Source organism: Heliangelus exortis, chromosome 2 (genome assembly GCF_036169615.1).
Source record: "Heliangelus exortis chromosome 2, bHelExo1.hap1, whole genome shotgun sequence".
Classification (NCBI taxonomy): Eukaryota; Metazoa; Chordata; class Aves; order Apodiformes; family Trochilidae; genus Heliangelus; species Heliangelus exortis.
Genome location: NC_092423.1, coordinates 58,931,491 through 58,948,707, shown reverse-complemented (window position 1 = coordinate 58,948,707; position 17,217 = coordinate 58,931,491). Strand labels below are relative to the sequence as shown.

The 17,217-nt window shown below is 40.3% G+C and overlaps 2 protein-coding genes across 4 annotated transcripts in view; one reads left to right on the top strand and one right to left on the bottom strand.

Annotated features, from left to right (window-relative positions):
* The first annotated feature begins 296 nt into the window (after nucleotides 1-296).
* ALDH5A1 (aldehyde dehydrogenase 5 family member A1) lies at nucleotides 297-10,235 on the top strand. Its single transcript, XM_071736303.1, has 10 exons — nucleotides 297-666; nucleotides 883-966; nucleotides 2,018-2,188; nucleotides 2,478-2,594; nucleotides 3,020-3,163; nucleotides 4,031-4,174; nucleotides 4,759-4,917; nucleotides 6,216-6,385; nucleotides 7,181-7,239; nucleotides 7,396-10,235. The coding sequence occupies exons 1-10, from the start codon at nucleotides 358-360 to the stop codon at nucleotides 7,599-7,601; spliced, it is 1,563 nt and encodes a 520-aa protein (XP_071592404.1). The 5' UTR covers nucleotides 297-357; the 3' UTR covers nucleotides 7,602-10,235.
* Nucleotides 10,236-12,344: 2,109 nt separating this feature from the next.
* KIAA0319 (KIAA0319 ortholog) overlaps nucleotides 12,345-17,217 on the bottom strand; it is a 56,166-nt gene continuing 51,293 nt past the window's right edge. Inside the window, exon 21 of one of the 3 annotated variants that reach the window (XM_071736301.1) lies at nucleotides 12,345-17,183. In XM_071736301.1, the coding sequence (XP_071592402.1) occupies nucleotides 17,005-17,183 (179 nt within the window). In that variant the 3' untranslated portion in view covers nucleotides 12,345-17,004. The remainder of the gene's footprint in view (nucleotides 17,184-17,217) is intronic. The other 2 variants (XM_071736300.1, XM_071736302.1) reach the window with 2 other exon arrangements.

Here is a 17,217-nt window from a genome sequence, read left to right as displayed (position 1 = left end):
GAACCGCAAGGCTTCCTGCTCCCTCAGGCGGAGCTGGAGAAACGGGGGTCCAGTATGCAGAAGATCCCGATGGAGACAGAAAGACAGAGATAGAGAAATAGAGATACTGAAAGACATAGAGATATAGAGCAGATGAGGAGATACAGAGATAGAGATAGCCCCGCCTTCGTCTCCGCCCTCCTCTCCGCCCCCCGACCCGCTCTCTCAGGGGCAGAGGAAAGGCTCCTGTTTGTGTGCCCGCCCGCCGCCGTACGCAAGCGGGAAGCCGCTTCTGGCCCGCCCCCTTCGCAGCTCCTCCTACGGGGCAGGGCGGTGGGGCTCGACCCGGGCCCCGTAGGCTGTACCCTCTGCGCGGCCATGGCGAGCCTCGTATCGCGGCCGCTCGCCGCCGCCGCCCGCCGCCGCCTCTTCCTCCTGCTCTCCCCGCTGCCCCCGGGTCCGGCAGCGGCGGCGCAGCGCAGCACTTGGGCGCTGCCCGCCGCTCTGGTGCGCCGGGGTGGCCTGGTGGGTGGCCGCTGGGTGGAGACGGCCGCCGCTTTCCCTGTGCAGGACCCGGCCAGTGGCGACGAGCTGGGCCGGGTGGCCGACTGCGGGGCGGCCGAGGCGCGGGCGGCCGTGCGGGCGGCACATGAGGCCGGCGCTGCTTGGGGCCGCCTTCCCGCCAAGGTGAGCGGCCGCGGAAGATGGCGCCCGCCTGGGCGGTGAGGGGAGTCCGGGCCGAGCGTCGCGGAGCGGGAGGTGGCCCGGGAGGGGAGGTCCGTGTCCGGCGGGGGCTGCCCGTCCCTCAGCGGGCTGTGGGACCGCCCCGGGGTCTCCCCAGGGCTTCGCTTCCCCTTCGAAGAAATTCGTAACGGGGACCACGGCTGTCTTCTCTCTTCCCAGGAGAGGAGCATGCGGCTCCGCCGGTGGTACGAGCTGATGATGGAGAACAAGGACGAGCTGGCCAAGATCATAACGGCGGAGAACGTGAGTACGGCGCCGGGCACCGCCTCTGCCGCGGAGCAGCGCGGTGCTGTCTGCCCCTGTCAGCACGGGCACTGGCCCCTGGTAGCGTTCAGCCTTTTTAGAAGCCTCAAGCCGGGATGCTAACACTGGAATAAAATCACACTGACAGCTGTCAAAACACCCTCTATGTGTTTGACCAGTTAGCTACCGTATCTTTTCTTATAACTTAACATTAAGCCTAGTGTACACGCTGTGCATTCGCATCACTCTGCTAGGTCAATGGACAACATTTCAAACGTTACTGACATAGATACATACAATGTGGTATTTTGATAACAACAGTACCTCACAATCCGGTAGAAATCAGACCCACGTTGTGCTTCACGGTGTGCAGCCGCACACATCAACCTAAACCATGGGTTTCATGGCAGAAATGTTTATCAGTTTCATTGACTCAACAAAAGTTGCAGCGCTATTAAAGTCTCCAAGTCAGCTTCCCTCTGTACTTTTGTTTGCATCATGGAGCAGTCTAGGAGCTCACAGACTGGTATACTTTTGCATAAAACCATGCTGGAAGATACTTCAGCAGCTCTGTGGTGTCACTGCTGCTAATGGTCACTCATTTCATGAGTGCACTACCTCAGACCTCGAGGTAGTCAACGTGAATACTGCCTGAAACAGATGTCCCTGGCATAAACTTACAACTGTCTTGCCACAGTTAGCATTTTCTTCAGAATGCTAATACCAGCTAACTGCAGAATTTGTAATATAAACAAATGGAACATGTGCTATTCCACCTTGTTGTCTCAAGTAGGTATGAATCCTGGCACAACTTACAACATGTTGGCTATACAGTGATGGTATATCAAAGTCACCCAACTATTGCTGCTCCTGTCCCTTCCAACCCCTAGTATTCTATGATTCAATGATTTTTTTTGAGACTGTAGTGTACATACATTATAGGGGATTATAAAGTATTCTGAAAAGAACAGAAATTCCAAAATGACTTGAATTTGTTTTTATCGTATCAGACTGCTGCTTACAGTGTATCTTCAATCTGATTGAATCAAAGGGGAAGCCTCTGAAAGAAGCACAGGGTGAAATCCTGTATTCTGCCTCCTTTCTGGAGTGGTTTGCAGAGGAAGCTCGCCGTGTTTATGGTGATGTCATTCCAGCATCTTCAAAAGACAGAAGAATCCTGGTGCTGAAGCAGCCAGTTGGAGTTGCAGCCATTATAACCCCAGTAAGCATAGCTGAAGTTTCCAAATCATATGAGGGTTTTTAGCTCAGCCCACAGCATGGGGCCTTTGGGATTTTCCTGCCCAGGAGACACTCCTGTAAAGTTTCATTTTTACCTTGCGCTCACGTCTCCCCGGATTAGCAGTATTTCTTTGTAATGTTCACTTAGGAAAAGCACATCATGCAGGTCTTGTTTGTTATCGCATAAACATACCAGAAAATATCAGACGTTTCTGCAAAAACACGAGGCAAAACTTTCACAAGTCTGAATGTGATTTTCTCTCTCATCCCAGTGGAATTTCCCCAGCGCTATGATTACCCGGAAGGTTGGTGCAGCTCTGGCAGCTGGCTGTACAGTGGTAGTGAAACCTGCAGAGGACACACCTTTATCAGCATTAGCTCTTGGGGAGGTGAGCATTTATACTGAGCTTTACATTAGCAATGGACTGAAGCTGTAAATGCAGCGGATAGGCTTTTGAAGAGAACTTCTTTATACATAAAGGAAGGACGAGGTGGCTGAATTGATCCAGAGGTTTTAGTGTAGTAAGAATATTTGAAAGTTCCTTTTAACATGGCCTAGATCCTCTCAGAGTACCCAGCCATTTAAATACACAAAACATCTTTGTATCTTTCCTGTGGTGACTTTGAAGGTCATCCAGATTAAGCTGGAGTGAAGCTCTGTGCTCATCATGGCATCTCTTACTAGTCATGCTGTGCAGTTTCAGTTTCCATCAGCTCACATACTGGTTTCTTCAAAGCAAGAAATAAACATTAAGTGACTATTTCTCATACAAAATGCATTGATTGTGCAAATTCTGTGTTTCTTCTGTTGCAGCTTGCAAACCAGGCTGGAATTCCAGCAGGAGTGTATAATGTTGTTCCTTGTTCCAGAGAACAGACACCAGCTGTAGGGGAGGTTTTGTGCACTGATCCATTGGTTGCCAAAATTTCTTTTACTGGCTCCACGGCAACAGGAAAGGTAAATAAGGGCACGCAATATCCTTTAAGATTATGAGAGTGGTTATACTGTAGAGGAAGGGGGAAAGCATGTGCCTTTATACACAGCATTTCTTTTTTTGACTATTGTACATAAATTGTCCAAATAATTATGTACTTACTGAGGTACTGCCTATTTACTTATAGTGTCAGTACTTCACAGAAGGATGCCTGCGTAAAATTTCTGGATAGTTGCTTTATATTAAATGTGAACTGTTCTGTACAGTATGCTCTTGTTTCATATCATAGGGTGACAACACAGTAGTAATACTGAAACTGAGTTTCAGAGGTGCCCTTCAGGAATGGCTTCTGCACTTGAGATAATGTATTAAAAGAAGTGAGGCCCTTGAATCCTGTCAACCCTACTTAGCAATCTTAATTGTTACCATGTGTAATGAAATCAATAAAACTGCAGACTGTGCCTAGAAGGTGATAGAATTCTATGGGATGGATGTATGTTGAATGAAGAGTGCAGTATCAAGGTAAATCTTAATCCCAAATTCTCTCAGATCTTCAAAGAATTTTGTAAGAGTAGCCAAGATTTTTATTACCAAAACAGAAAAGAACAAGCAAACAAGACTGACAGTGTTAGTGTATAAAAGCCTGACCTGAAGTTGATGAAGATCCTTTTCATTATTTCCTGGACAGAAATTAATCTCTATAAAAATTTTAATGAATTAAATTAATCCTTGTTTTTTTTTGTCATTAGAGGAAACAGATAGTCCAGCATTATAGAGAAGACGCGGATTAATTTCCTGCCAGAGTTAGTTTTCCAGTGCCTTCCATCTGTGGTTCCATAGTTCACATCTGGTAGAGGTACAAATTTCTTTGTCTTCTCCATTGCCTCCAGATTCTGCTGAAGCATGCAGCTGGCACTGTGAAGAGAGTTTCCATGGAGCTTGGAGGACATGCTCCGTTTATAGTTTTTGACAGCGCCGATGTGGACCGTGCTGTTGCAGGAGCCCTTGCTTCTAAGTATAGAAACTCGGGGCAGGTAGGAGTAACATTTTTGTCCTTGTTGTTGGAAAGTGAAGAGCTGTTTATACAGTTTAAGCTGTAAATAAGCTATTTTATATAAAAAGAAAGCATAGAGTGCTTCCTTGTGAAGAGAAAGATGCTGGAGTCACATGTGGCTCTGGGCACTCAAGGTAGTTATCAGCATCTCTGAGTAACAGCACTGTAAAATCCCATGTGGCTCCACAACATACATGGCTGTCAACAGTATAAGAATGAAGATGTTCTCTAGACTCTTGCAAGATTGTGAGAAAGTGGAAACACATTTTGAATTCACAGAACTCACAAAACCTTTTCCCAGCATAAGCTATTTAAATTTAGCAGTATGGTGTATTTCATGCACATACAAGCTCCTTGAAGCTGTATTTCTAAAGTGAGAGGGGTGCTGAAAGAAGTGGCAAAGGCAGGTAACACCTCATGATGACAGAAAAGAGGCAGGGGACAGATCACTGTAGAAGCCTCCTACTGTAGTATGAAGGCCAGATTGAATTAATGGAGATACAGCTTTTTTTTATATATATATGCATGCTATTATTTGTTTTTCCTTTTCACGTTTGTTTTCAGACCTGTGTTTGCACAAACCGTTTCCTGGTGCAAAAGGGAATTCATGACAAATTTGTGGAAAAGTTTGCTAAAGCTATGGAGAAAGAACTTCACGTTGGAAGTGGATTTGATGCAAAAACTACTCAAGGGCCACTAATTAATGAAAAAGCAGTGGAGAAGGTATAAATAAAAAAATTATCTTCTGACATATTAATTTTTTTTTTTTTTTTGGTAATTTCAGATTTATATTTAATTTTTTTCACTTATTTTGTTAGAATGTATTTGCAGTGGGGCTGGTAGTGTGTTCTCCACGTCCATGTATACATTTAGATGAACAGATAAGGGCATTACCCTACTTCTATTAAGGGAAGAAGAGAATCCTCCTTTAAGAGAAACTGGTTCTTCCTGATTACTATCTAGCTGTAAAGAACATTTACTGAAATTGGATACACTGTGAGAGTTGTGTGGTATCCTGCCATTCTGAAGAACTCTGAATGACAGCTTATTTTGAAGAGCAGTACCTCTGTTTAGCAAAAGCTAAGGAGAATAATAATATTAATTAAAATTACCAGAGCTGTCAGTGATGTAATGATGACTTGAAACCTTACATTCATTGTTTGGGTTTTCTATTTCGGATTACTTGTGATTCCAGGAATTCTTTTTTTTTTTTTTTTTTAATTACATTAGGTCACATTTTCTGTAACATTTCACCTTTCCTAATGTTAAAGATTATTAAATTGTTTGTTTCATACTTTCTAAGATACTATATCTCAGCTAGATACAGGCTTGCTTTGAAACCCATTATACTTGAATGCTGCCAGATTCTTTCTGATTATAAATAAAAATGAAATAGAATACTTGGGAAACACAGGATTCATTACTTTGATTTTCCTTTGTGCTTTCCCTTTGTGCATCACAGAAGTACAGCATGTATGAATCATATACATCTATATATAGAAACAAGCAAGCACTAGATAGTCACTTAACTGCCTTTCTGTAATTTCAAAGAACATTATTTTGTGTGGAGATTACTGCTTTAGTTTTCTCATTACTTACTTGTCTTTGAATGAATTGTAGACGTAGGAGTTGGCAAATATCCTTGTTAGTGCTATCTTAAATGTTGTCTGTTTCTCTTTAAATGGGGGTCACTTGCTTCTGTTTTCACAGTGCTTGATCACTGGTTTCGGCTGTACTTATTAGTCCTGCAAAGACTTTCTTATGTTAGATACAACCCTTCCATTTCAACAGAAAAGCAGAATCTTTAATATCAGTGAGACTGGGGCCATGCTCATAGTGATATTATATGAGACTGTAAAATAAAAATTCAGGAGAAATTTTAAGTAATACTGCAAATGGTCTTGTGCAAAGTATAAGCCTCAAAATCTTGTGTTTAATACTGGAGAGTATCATTTTGTCAGTGGAAAATATACTAGTGTGTATTCCTAAATGATCTGAGATTCTTGTTTTGCATACTTCAGGTAGAGAGGCACATTAATGATGCAGTTTCTCAAGGAGCATCTATTGTGACTGGTGGGAAACGACACCGCTTGGGGAAGAATTTCTTTGAGCCAACATTACTTAGTAATGTTACAACAAAAATGCTTTGCACCCAAGAGGAAACATTTGGGCCTTTAGCACCAGTTATCAAGTAAGATTATACATTTTCCATATTAGAAACAGCAATTAGAAAAGCAGACAAGAAAAGACAATGTTTAGTAAAGACTTGAATAACAGTTTCCCAGAAGATATTCTATATGATCCTACAAGTCTTGTAGTAAGACTGGGATACACATGTGAAAACTTACTCTGAATATGTGGTTCATTTGTTTTTGTCTCTTGATCTGAATTTAGCATCTCTGCAACTTGTTGAAAATTCTGTTTTTAATTCTTTAAAATTATTTTTTAACTGCATCAGCACGTAAGCAAGGGTAGATAGCAGCAAAACCCTTATCAACTTCATGCTTTGTTATATGAAGTAGGAGGTGGAACTTCGCAGTTTGTTGTGTGATTTGCTAGTCCTAAGTTTTTCTGATGGAGGATGGCTTAGAGTTCTCTTCTGTCTTTAAAAACTTCCCTGCCTCCAGTCAGAGCAACCAAATGTGATGGCAGAACATACTGTTTTCTCTCATAGCTTAGAGTGTTTGTGTAGTTGGGGAAACTGGTGGGCTCATCCATGTGAAATAATTGTTTTAGCTGCCTTCATCATCCTCCCTAGATACTGGCAATCTTAGTAACTTAACTGCAGTTTACAATTAAGGTTAGTGGTAAAAACTCCTCCATTGCTTCAAAGTGAAAGTTAAATTAGATGCTTAAAATAAGCATCTTTTGGATAAAAAACTGAATCTTGACTGATTTTTTGATAAGGCTACTTCTTGTCAGCAAATCAGCAAAACAGTAGATGAACTGCAGGGCTCACTTGTATGTTTTCTTTTTCTGTCGACAGGTTTGAGACTGAAGCAGAAGCTATTGCTATAGCAAATGCAGCTGATGTGGGTTTAGCAGGTATGTCTCTCTGTCAGATAAATATATTTCTATGGTTTTATAAAGCTGTAGTGTTATGGGATGACATAATGTTGGTAAGTCTTTTTTTCACAGTCTTCTGCAATTGACCCTCCTGATCTTAATTTCCATTTTTGTATCTCCATATCTGCATGGCAGGATATTTCTATTCCCAAGATCCAGCTCAGATCTGGAGAGTTGCAGAACAGCTGGAAGTCGGAATGGTTGGTGTTAATGAAGGCATAATATCCTCAGTGGAAAGTCCTTTTGGTGGGATAAAACAGTCTGGCTTAGGGAGAGAAGGTTCAAAATATGGCATTGATGAATACATAGAAATAAAATATGTCTGCTTTGGAGGCTTATAAATATCTTCAAAAAGTACAATCCCAACAGCTTGGAAAAAAGTGCTGTAGTTTTAATAAGCTTCCTGAACCAGAAATATGTATGAATGCAACTTCTACCATCTTTAAAAATAAGCAATCCTGTTCTGTGTGTGTAGAGATATTCACACTATTCTGTGCTGCCATGCTTTTACACATTTTTAATTTATACATTCAGTTTTTCAGCAATGTGATTACAATGTTTATAATTTTTAGGAAGGAGTAAGGAGGAATGCACAGATACTACTCTTTGAATATGTGTATGTAACTGGGAGGACACAATCTTGTGCATAGTGAAAACAGATCCTAACCTACAGCAAAGGGAAGCTAGACTACTATTTTCTACTGCCTCTAATGCTTTACTGTGGATGTGGGAGGCTTTGAGGATGACAGTCTCCCAGTAGAATTTTGTGTAAATACTTAAAATTTCTAATTTGGTTATGTGACCTTCTTTTACAGGTGGGTGTGTAATTTTCTTTTAACTGGGGGGGAATTTGATGCTTATGAAAGGTGAGGAATTGCTTTTAGCTACAGTGAGGCATCCATGCAGGCAAATGGACAGCTTTTTCAGGGCATGTTAATGCTGGTTGCAGAGCTGCCACTTGTTTAGCTTTGGGCTTCTGGGCAAAGAGCTGTAATTTGTGCCTAGCAGCTTGCATGCCTGGGATCTAACATGGTCCTTGTTTGATGTCTGCAAGCCACAGCAGTCCTAGGAACAGGACAGTGCAGGACACGAAGTTTCTGGCTTAGTGAGTAGCAGGAGGAAGATGGGAATAACTTGCAGAGTTGTAAGGGACACTAAGGGCAGGTTGAAGGAAGAAAAAGTGGTGACCTAAGATAAGCTCCCTGCCATGAAAAGAATGTGACTTCCCTAGGGTAGAACACAGTCACTGATGTAAACATTGCTCAGTGTCTAAAGGAACATTACTTGCCACCTCCAAAGAATGTGAGCAGACAGGTGGTTCTGTTCCTATGGGCTTTGTGCCTTGAATTTCATTTTTTGTTACATAGGTGAGTATCCACTAATAGAAAAGGTTTAAAAAGCCTTTGAATTTGGCTAACTTTAAATAGAAGTGTCTAGAGGTGAGAGTTCTATACATCACCACACTATGATATAATGGTCATCTTCAAAAGATGACTTAAAACTTACTGAATATGAAATAAACCATGCTGTTTAAACAGTATTTTAATGGTAGTCAAAAGAAAGACTTTACAAAATGTGCAAATTTTACAAATAAATCAGCACTGTGCTGGCTATGTAGAATAGTTTCCTTTTTTCCAATGTTGGATAACTTTATTTGGTGGGGCTTTACTAATTATTAAAAAAAAAAAAAAAAAAAAAAAAGGCAAGAGCATTTTTTCCCATACACTAATGAATGTACTCTATGAACTGGGATATTTTAAAAGGTATCTTATTTAATCAATCAGGCAAAGAGGTATTAGATAACGGAGGACTTGGGAGTTGGGGAAGTAAGATGGAACTGAGTTTCATAGGGACTTTTTAACACGCACATAAGGTAGCATTGACTGCTACTTACTGTTTCTAAATATTTTTTTATGGTAGTATTTGTGTAACATTTGAGACAGGTGGGTCTGTAACACTTTATTTTGTCAGCAGGCTGTATACATCATGCCAACCGAAGGGTGGCTTAAAAGACACTTACTGCCCTCCCAGTAATTTCCAATGCACCAAAAAGGCACATGTGAGATCATAAAGAATAAAAACTGTTACTGGTTGCAGCACATGTGCTTGTTGTTAAGAACCTGAAAAGGATGGCTTATTTCTACACTAGTTGCAAGAAACTTCATTATAGTCAGCTTCTAAAACTTAAGACTACTCAAGTGCACAGGCAGTCTGAATTTGGGGCATCCAGCATTGTGGATAAGGAAGCTGTTTGCCAGCCTTGGCTGCTGGTACATCTTTATTTCTTACTGGAAAGAGTAAATAGGTAGAAAGGTCATAAATGTGGTATCTGGGTACCACAAAACAGAGATGCAGGCACACTTACAGGTATTGTACACACTCGGAGGATCTGCCACGTAAACTACACAGACTTAAAATATGTCTGCCTGTGAACTGCAGGAGTAGGTAAAAATAAAAGTTACCTTATTTACTGCTGAATGACAGTGCAGCCATCAAGGTGGATGTCTTTCTTGGGACAGTGCAGTTGGGAGGATAAAATCTTTGACTTGCTGCTCTATTAATTACTAATGTGGATGTGTTGGTGCATTTAAAATCTTGATGTCTTTTCTGAGAATAGCACTGTTAAAATTAATGTTTACGTTTTTCTAGTAAATAACACCTTTTACTATGCCTGGTAACAAGCACAAACCATAATTAAATATAAGGTATGTAATAAATTTTAAAAATACCTTTGTCTGGATTGGCTTGTGGTTGAATTCCAGCATAGTATCATTGTATCAGTGACATCTACATCAGTTAAGCACAGAATAATCTTAAAAGTTGTCTTCATAGCAAAAGCTGTGATTCTTCAACAAACGATATACTTGAATTCTCACACTTTGGTCGACTATGTGATAGTTTAGCAATTTATGAATATTAAAACTGTGATAGGAAAATGTTTTCAGTTAATAAATAACATCTGTGAAAACACTGAATTTTGTGGTTTGTTACCTTATTAACTGTTGAATTGACAAATGAACAGCAGCCACATTAAGTTCACTCTCAGATTTGCACAGAATTTTGTGTTCTGCCAGCTTTAGCACTGAAAAAAAAAAGACATTTCTTTGCATTTCTCATGTTCATGAGATGTAAAATTTTTGGTTACCAGAAATACAGACCCTTCAAACTAAATCAAACAGATGGGACTACTTCAACATACTAATAAGTCATCAGTCCTTTTTTATGCAAGCCTTCAATGCTGAATCAAACATATTACTACAAGATACAAGCTTTCTAGATCAGCATGCCTTTCAGATATGATTACTTGCATAATTCTCTGCTTCATTTGTTAAGATTTAAAATAGATTTTTGGAAGCCTTAGTTCCACTTAGTTAATACATTTTTGAAGCCTTAGAAACAGTCTTCTGATTTCCAAGCCATCTCAGTCATGGCCAATTTCCATTTTATTTTTTTATGTTACATTTAAACAGCTGTTGTTTGACACACACACCTCCCCCCATTCTCTCTGTATAACAAACTCTTCAGAAACTATGTTTACTATTTGATATTAACATTTTTAGCTTAAACAGGCTGACGTTATTTCCATCCCTTCTGCAAAAGCTTTTTTTGGCAAGTCAGTCTAGGTAACCTAGTAAATTAGTATGCTGAGATGGCAAAGTTACACTGGGGGCTCAGTATAAGTGAGGGAGGCTCTTGATGTCAGTAACACTGATCACTGACCCAGTACCAGTGAAGACCTGACAATCAGTGCTACTGAGGAGTATGTCAAGCCTGACCAGTATCTAGTACTTGATTTTGTTTACAATAGCTGGCACTTTATCTCTTGTCACCAAGATCACAGAAATGTTTAAGAACACTACTGGTTCTGCAGCCTATCCATTTCACAGATACAAATATTTTTAGATACATTTTATGATTAGCTGTTTTCATATAAGTCACAGAACACAAACAATGGCTTAAATGGTTTGCAAGGGTTAAAATAATTTTTACTGTTCTAAATCAATCAGGCACACGTTGGGACTTGGGTAGTCCTGTAATTAAAAGAAGCTGCATGCTTTGATTTAGCACTGAAGGAACTGTCTCACTGTACCTGGCCCTTTGTCCTAGCCCTACTGCTCATGGAAAGCTAGCACTGTCTTTAAGGAGGAAGTTTAAGTATGTTCAGAAGCTCTAAGTTACATGTTAGCACTTGTTGAAAATGCATTCAATGTCAAATCTCTTTACCTGGTATCTTCCAAGACATGAGAAGTTGGGAGCATGTAGCTGTTCATTTGACTGGTGAAGTTTCTTGGCACACAGGGCTAAGTTGTTTAGGAAGCAGGACTGATTATCACAAGTCTATTGGCTTGCATCAGCCTACTCAAAAGGGAGAGGGGAGGCTACTGCTGTTTCCAAAATATACACTACAGTAACAAACCAGCAGCTCCCATTCTTGAATAAAGGACAATATGTATCTCATCAGCTCATTCACCGGCCAGTATTCCATTGCAGAATTATGACTGTAAGAGGCAGCAGGTAGACTGCAGCACAATATAACAAAGTAGCTCTTATGGTGTGCCTGCTTTCCTTACAGAAAGACACTTGTATCTCATAGTACCTTTTATTATGAAACAGCACAGGCTACACATACACTGATGCATAGATTGTTTCTTTCCCAGTTCAGAAACAGGCAGCATAATTCACCCCTAGCTAACAGCAGCATTTTGGGTTCCACTGCACACTAGGCACCTCTGATTACTGCAAATCAGCCACTCTAATTACAAACACTCAAGTACTGGATTTGCTGTAGAATAACTACAAAACTTGTTAAATGACCACACTTGGCATAACAGTTCCCACACTCAATTAAACCACGTTAAAGACAAGCACCACATGAAAACTCTTAACTGAACTTCAGTGTTTTTTTAATTCCTGCTCTCTGATATACTGAATTATCACTCTGAAAAAAATACACTGTTTTGCTTTTCTCAGTAGGAAGATCAGATATTGTACTGTGTATGGTATACCACAGATCTCTGTTAGCCTGACCTGAGTTTTGAGTCCGATACAGAATACCGTGTCTAAAAAAGTACCTGACAAATTCCTAGAAGCAAAGACAGAACTTTATTAGTTACGTAAATGTAATAATTTCAGCTCAGAAGTGGTTCCAGTTACAATACATTACCATTTGCATTAAATAACACTGCCTAGAAACAGATCCTAATATAAATTCTGTAATAGCTCACCCATCTACACACAGGGAGAAGTGCTTCCATACAGGGACAAACTATTGTTGTATGGCTCATCTGCACTTAATTTGTAGCCTGTGCAAAAGGAAAAATAAATTGCCTTTTCCCCCTCCTTTTAAAAACTGTTTTTCTAAGCTAAGGTTTGAGCCCTTGCCTTAGGGAGTTCATTAGAACACAAAAGGTATGTGAAGTGGGTTGTACTTCGCTGCAGAATTACGGGATTCGTATTACAGTTCGGGGTCAAGCACAAGAAATTGCTAATTTTAAGGAACTAATTTTCCTCTATTTTCCTTTCTCCTAAAGGAATGTTTACTTCTCTCAAACCTCATTTAAATGCCTCAGAAGACTAAAATAGCTGTCATTTTATTACCACCATCCCAAAGCTCCAACTAACAGCCCATCACCAGCACAATGAGCGGCAAAAGTAGTTTCACTTGAGGCTTAAAACAGGAATAAGAAATGTATCTCTGAACATAATTATTTCAAGATTATCAGAACTGTCCAAGGGAAGTTTAAATTCAGCATAGAGAACACACACCTCCACTCAGTTGCTCTCTGATAAGCTGTCACACTGTTAAGTTCCTGCATGTGTGTGTGTGCTTCTGTTGCCCACAAGAGACATAAAAAAGGGGAAAATTAGCATTAAATAAGCAGCACATCTGACAGCACAAAGTGCATGGTTGAACAGTACCCGCATCTGATGCATCTGACAGAGGGAAGCTGCTACGACTGTTTACCTAAAAGGATGCAGTTGAGAATGTACTCTTACACATGAACCAGGAGTAGCCTTTTTTCCCCCCTTTCCAAATAAAAAACCCTCTGAAATCAGACAGTTTATGTTTTGCTTGAATCTTTCAGCATCCACTCAGTTTACGTGAAAGGCTGAAGCACAGGACAGATAATTTACTGTGCATCTCGGCAGATTTCCCAAAGCAGATTTTGTTTCATAATGCAGTAGCATTTTGGTGAAGAAAATTTAAAAAACCCAAGCCAATGACCTGTGTGCAGCATGAGAGTTTTGTGCTGCGTATACAATGCATGGAGTGTTGAAGCTGAGTACCGAACCTGTTTAATGCCTCAGACACTAATGGTAAAGAATTTTTTTTTCCTCCGCTCCTTACTTAAAATTCATACAAAAGCAATGCTTTTCCATAGCTGGACAATCTCTGCTTGTGCATACATCAGAATGTACAAATGTAAAACCAAGATACAAATGAAAATCCAACATACACACCAAGGCTACACTCTAGGCATCATAGCACAAACACAATGTTTGCCTTCAAAGACAGGCTACTTACTATCTGATCAAGTGTCAGAATTCTACCATTGTTTTTGCACCTTAACAGATAGTTTTCTGACCCTTTCATTCCAGGTGTTACCTGACATTCTGCTAGAAAGAAGCATGTCTAAAAATAAAAATTACAGTGAATCAAGATAAAAAGCTTGCTATTTCATGAAAAAAACATGCTTGGCCAAGTGACACTAACATGTGATATCACAAACTCACATAGCCAGAGAGTATTATTTTCAGCTTTGGTGTTAGTATTAGGTGCAAGCCTGATCTTACATAAGAGGAATGATTTCTTCCAAGGGGATGGAAGAATCAAACTAGTGGAATTAGAAGAAGCTCAAAAATTAAAATATATTTATCTTTCAGAACATAACTACGAAGCTGTCAAAGCATCATCTAGAGAACAGAATTCAGTAAGCAACTACCACTTTCTAGGGTCTGATGCAATAAGAAATAAATAGGTCAAGTGAGAAATACTTAGCTAAATCATGCAGATATTCTCATGGCACATGGTCTTGCCCCTGATCCAAAGATCAGAGCCCACAGCACACGTGTGTGAGAAAAGGAATAGTCCTGGAAGGTCTGCAGCATTAAAGAAAGAAGGTTTATGGTTTCCTGTAGTTGTTCTACTAGACAACTAGTGTTAAGGTATTTTTATTAAAAAAAAAAAGTCCTCAAAAGAACAACTTCCTAGGCTTCAGCAGCGGCTTTAAAAATTTAAAATAAACTCAAAACACACAAATTACTGACTTCACAAAACTGAAAGATTCTGCTGATGGCACCATGTCCTAAACAATAAGTTTATAAATAAGGGCACACTGCACACAGAGTTTAGCAGAAGCATTAATGGCAATAATGATGGCAACACGGCCAATACAAAATTGTACTTGCTTATGCAACTTTTTAAGTGCATGTTTCCAAGAGCATAATTCCACTTTGATTTAAACACAAAAAACAAATAAAAAAAAAACCCCAAAACACCGAAGCATTTTAGGTGGGCCTTAACTTTCTTTGGAAATGTTTTAAAGTGAACATTGTGTTATAATGCTAACACACCTGGAGCAGAAATTGAAAGGCATCAAAAGCTGACCTTTCTTTTATTGTCAAAGTTATTAATAAAAATAAAAAATATATATACAGTCAAGAAGGAGGAGGGTGAGATAAAGTGAATTTGTTGCAATAAATAGCTTACAACTCCCATAGAGTTAAAACTTGGTTTTTGAATAATGCAAATGATACCACCTTGCTGGTGTGTATGGGAAAAACATGGAGAACATGTGCATTAGCCCTTTTAGTTCATCACTCTTTATTTCACACTTTAGCTTCTCCCACTGCCATAACTCCTGCAGCCATGTTCAGCTCTCCAGAGAAATGCAGGACTGGGCACAAGATAAATGGTTCTCAGTGCAGCATGAGTAGCTTTAGGGACTGGCTGCATATGGAACTAAGCATGAGCATTCCATGTGGCTGCAATTTTTGACTACTGATTCCTTCCAACCTAGAGAGTCCTTCTGACTTTTGCTGAACTCCAGTAACAAGCACAGAAGCCAATGTTCAATGCTACTTCAAGTTGTGTTGGACTTTCACGAAGGATGGAAAAAGCCCCAGAATTCTCCACCGAATTACTCCTCATTTTGGAGATGGGCTATGTCCCTTCCCTGACCCTTCTCATCTGCTCCCTCAGATCTCTATACTGGTCCACCCTTCTTTACCACCAGATTAAAAAACCAAACAAATTAACAAGTCCAAAAAACCCTGTTCAAAATGCTTCCAGATGAATATTTTCTTCCTCAGAACACATCATTCCTTCAGCTCAGCCCAAACATGCTAGGAAAAGAACTTCCAGGGAAGGCTGATGTTGTGGCCAGACAGTACCACTGACACAGATGCCTCCTACAAGTGAGGTTTATGTATGAAACTCAGGTCTTCAGTTTGGCATTTCAAGAAGAGTACTGGGGGCATGGCTTTAAAGCCTAAGAAGCACACTGTAAAGAAATTACCCAGACTGCAAACAAGAACATCAGAACTCCAACACATTTACCCTTCCCTAACACATAGAGGGATCTCTTTAGGCCAGCAAACCTGGCCGCTGAACAAAGAGGAAAAAGTAAAAACAATCTAACAGTCAAGCTAAAACCTTCCTCAGTACCAATTCCCATCAAGACGAAGATAGATGTTGACCCTCCTACTTCACATAGGGTACTTTGTCACAAATATTTCAGTACACAAATGCCTGGCACATTGTTTAATTGAACAATGAGGGTGACAGATGAAAACTCATCTTGGCTGAGGGCTCAGTCTTAAAAGGTCCAGAGTTCTTAAGAGTACTCACTCTCTAAGCAAACGGTTGTTTGGGATGCTCAAAATACAAGGCAGGCTCATTGCACTGAGTCCTTCCTGCCTTTCTGACACTGACTCCTGGCTGGACACGGCAGACTTCAGAACATCAAAGCACCTGCATCATGAAAGAAGCAGCCTAGGGCTGGATTTCCATTCAGGCACCACAGTTGCCATGTAAATACAGGGAACACAGCATCTGAGAGGACAGAGATGTATCACATTACTTTACAGCCGATTAAGTGCAACTGCTAATTTGTAAGCTTCCTTTGAAAACAAATGTATTTCCCCCTGATGAGCACTAGCCTAGAAAAGGAAGTCACAAAGCACAGTCAAGAGAAAAACACAATGCACTAAAAATGCTCTGTTTCCAACCTAAACTGAAAATTAAGATGGAGCCTGTGGTTGCATATTACTCTCTATAGTTGCATGTTACTCTCTATAGTTGCAAGGGAATTCATCTGTACTGGCTTTCACTGGTTTATGTCAGCATCAAAATCACACTGCTTCCCTGAGAGAGAGAGAGAGGAGCACAGGACATGAATCTGTATGCATCTCAGTTACCACCATTACTAGCATAACAGACCTGGATAGTTTTGTTGCAGCAATACAGAAAAAACGGCTTTCTGTTTTCTGTTCAGACATTCACCTTGGAACATGCAAGAAGATGTGCTTTTCCTTGTTCCCATAACAGTAATAAGAGGAGCCAGCTGACCACCTAATCCTTCCTCCTTCCCTCCCTTAGCTGTGCTAGAAATTTACCCTTTCAGCTGCAATTAGTTGATATTTTAGGAAGCTTTCAGTTCTGGAAAAACAGAGGCGAGCCAACATGTTTCAGATGTTTCAGATGGACCAACGTGTTCTGTGCTTTTACCCCCATTCAGTTATCTATCTGTCTTTGGAGCTGCAGTTGAATGAAACTCCATTCCTGATGGATCCATTCATGAAGGTTTTAGGATTCTCTCTCTCAATCTTTTCTCTGCTGAAGATAGTGTCCTGATCACTGTCAAACTCTGACTCAGAGACCATCAGACTGGAGTTGTGTTCTGTACTTCTGTGTTTTATACCTAACAATAAAGAAAAGCAAAGCACGCTCATTAG

Coding starts and splice junctions, on each gene's coding strand:
- ALDH5A1 (XM_071736303.1), top strand. CDS start 358: ATGGCGAGCCTCGTATCGCGGCCGCTCGCCGCCGCCGCCCGCCGCCGC. Junction 967..2,017: donor AGATCATAACGGCGGAGAAC/GTGAGTACGGCG, acceptor ATTGAATCAAAG/GGGAAGCCTCTGAAAGAAGC. Junction 4,918..6,215: donor ATGAAAAAGCAGTGGAGAAG/GTATAAATAAAA, acceptor TGCATACTTCAG/GTAGAGAGGCACATTAATGA.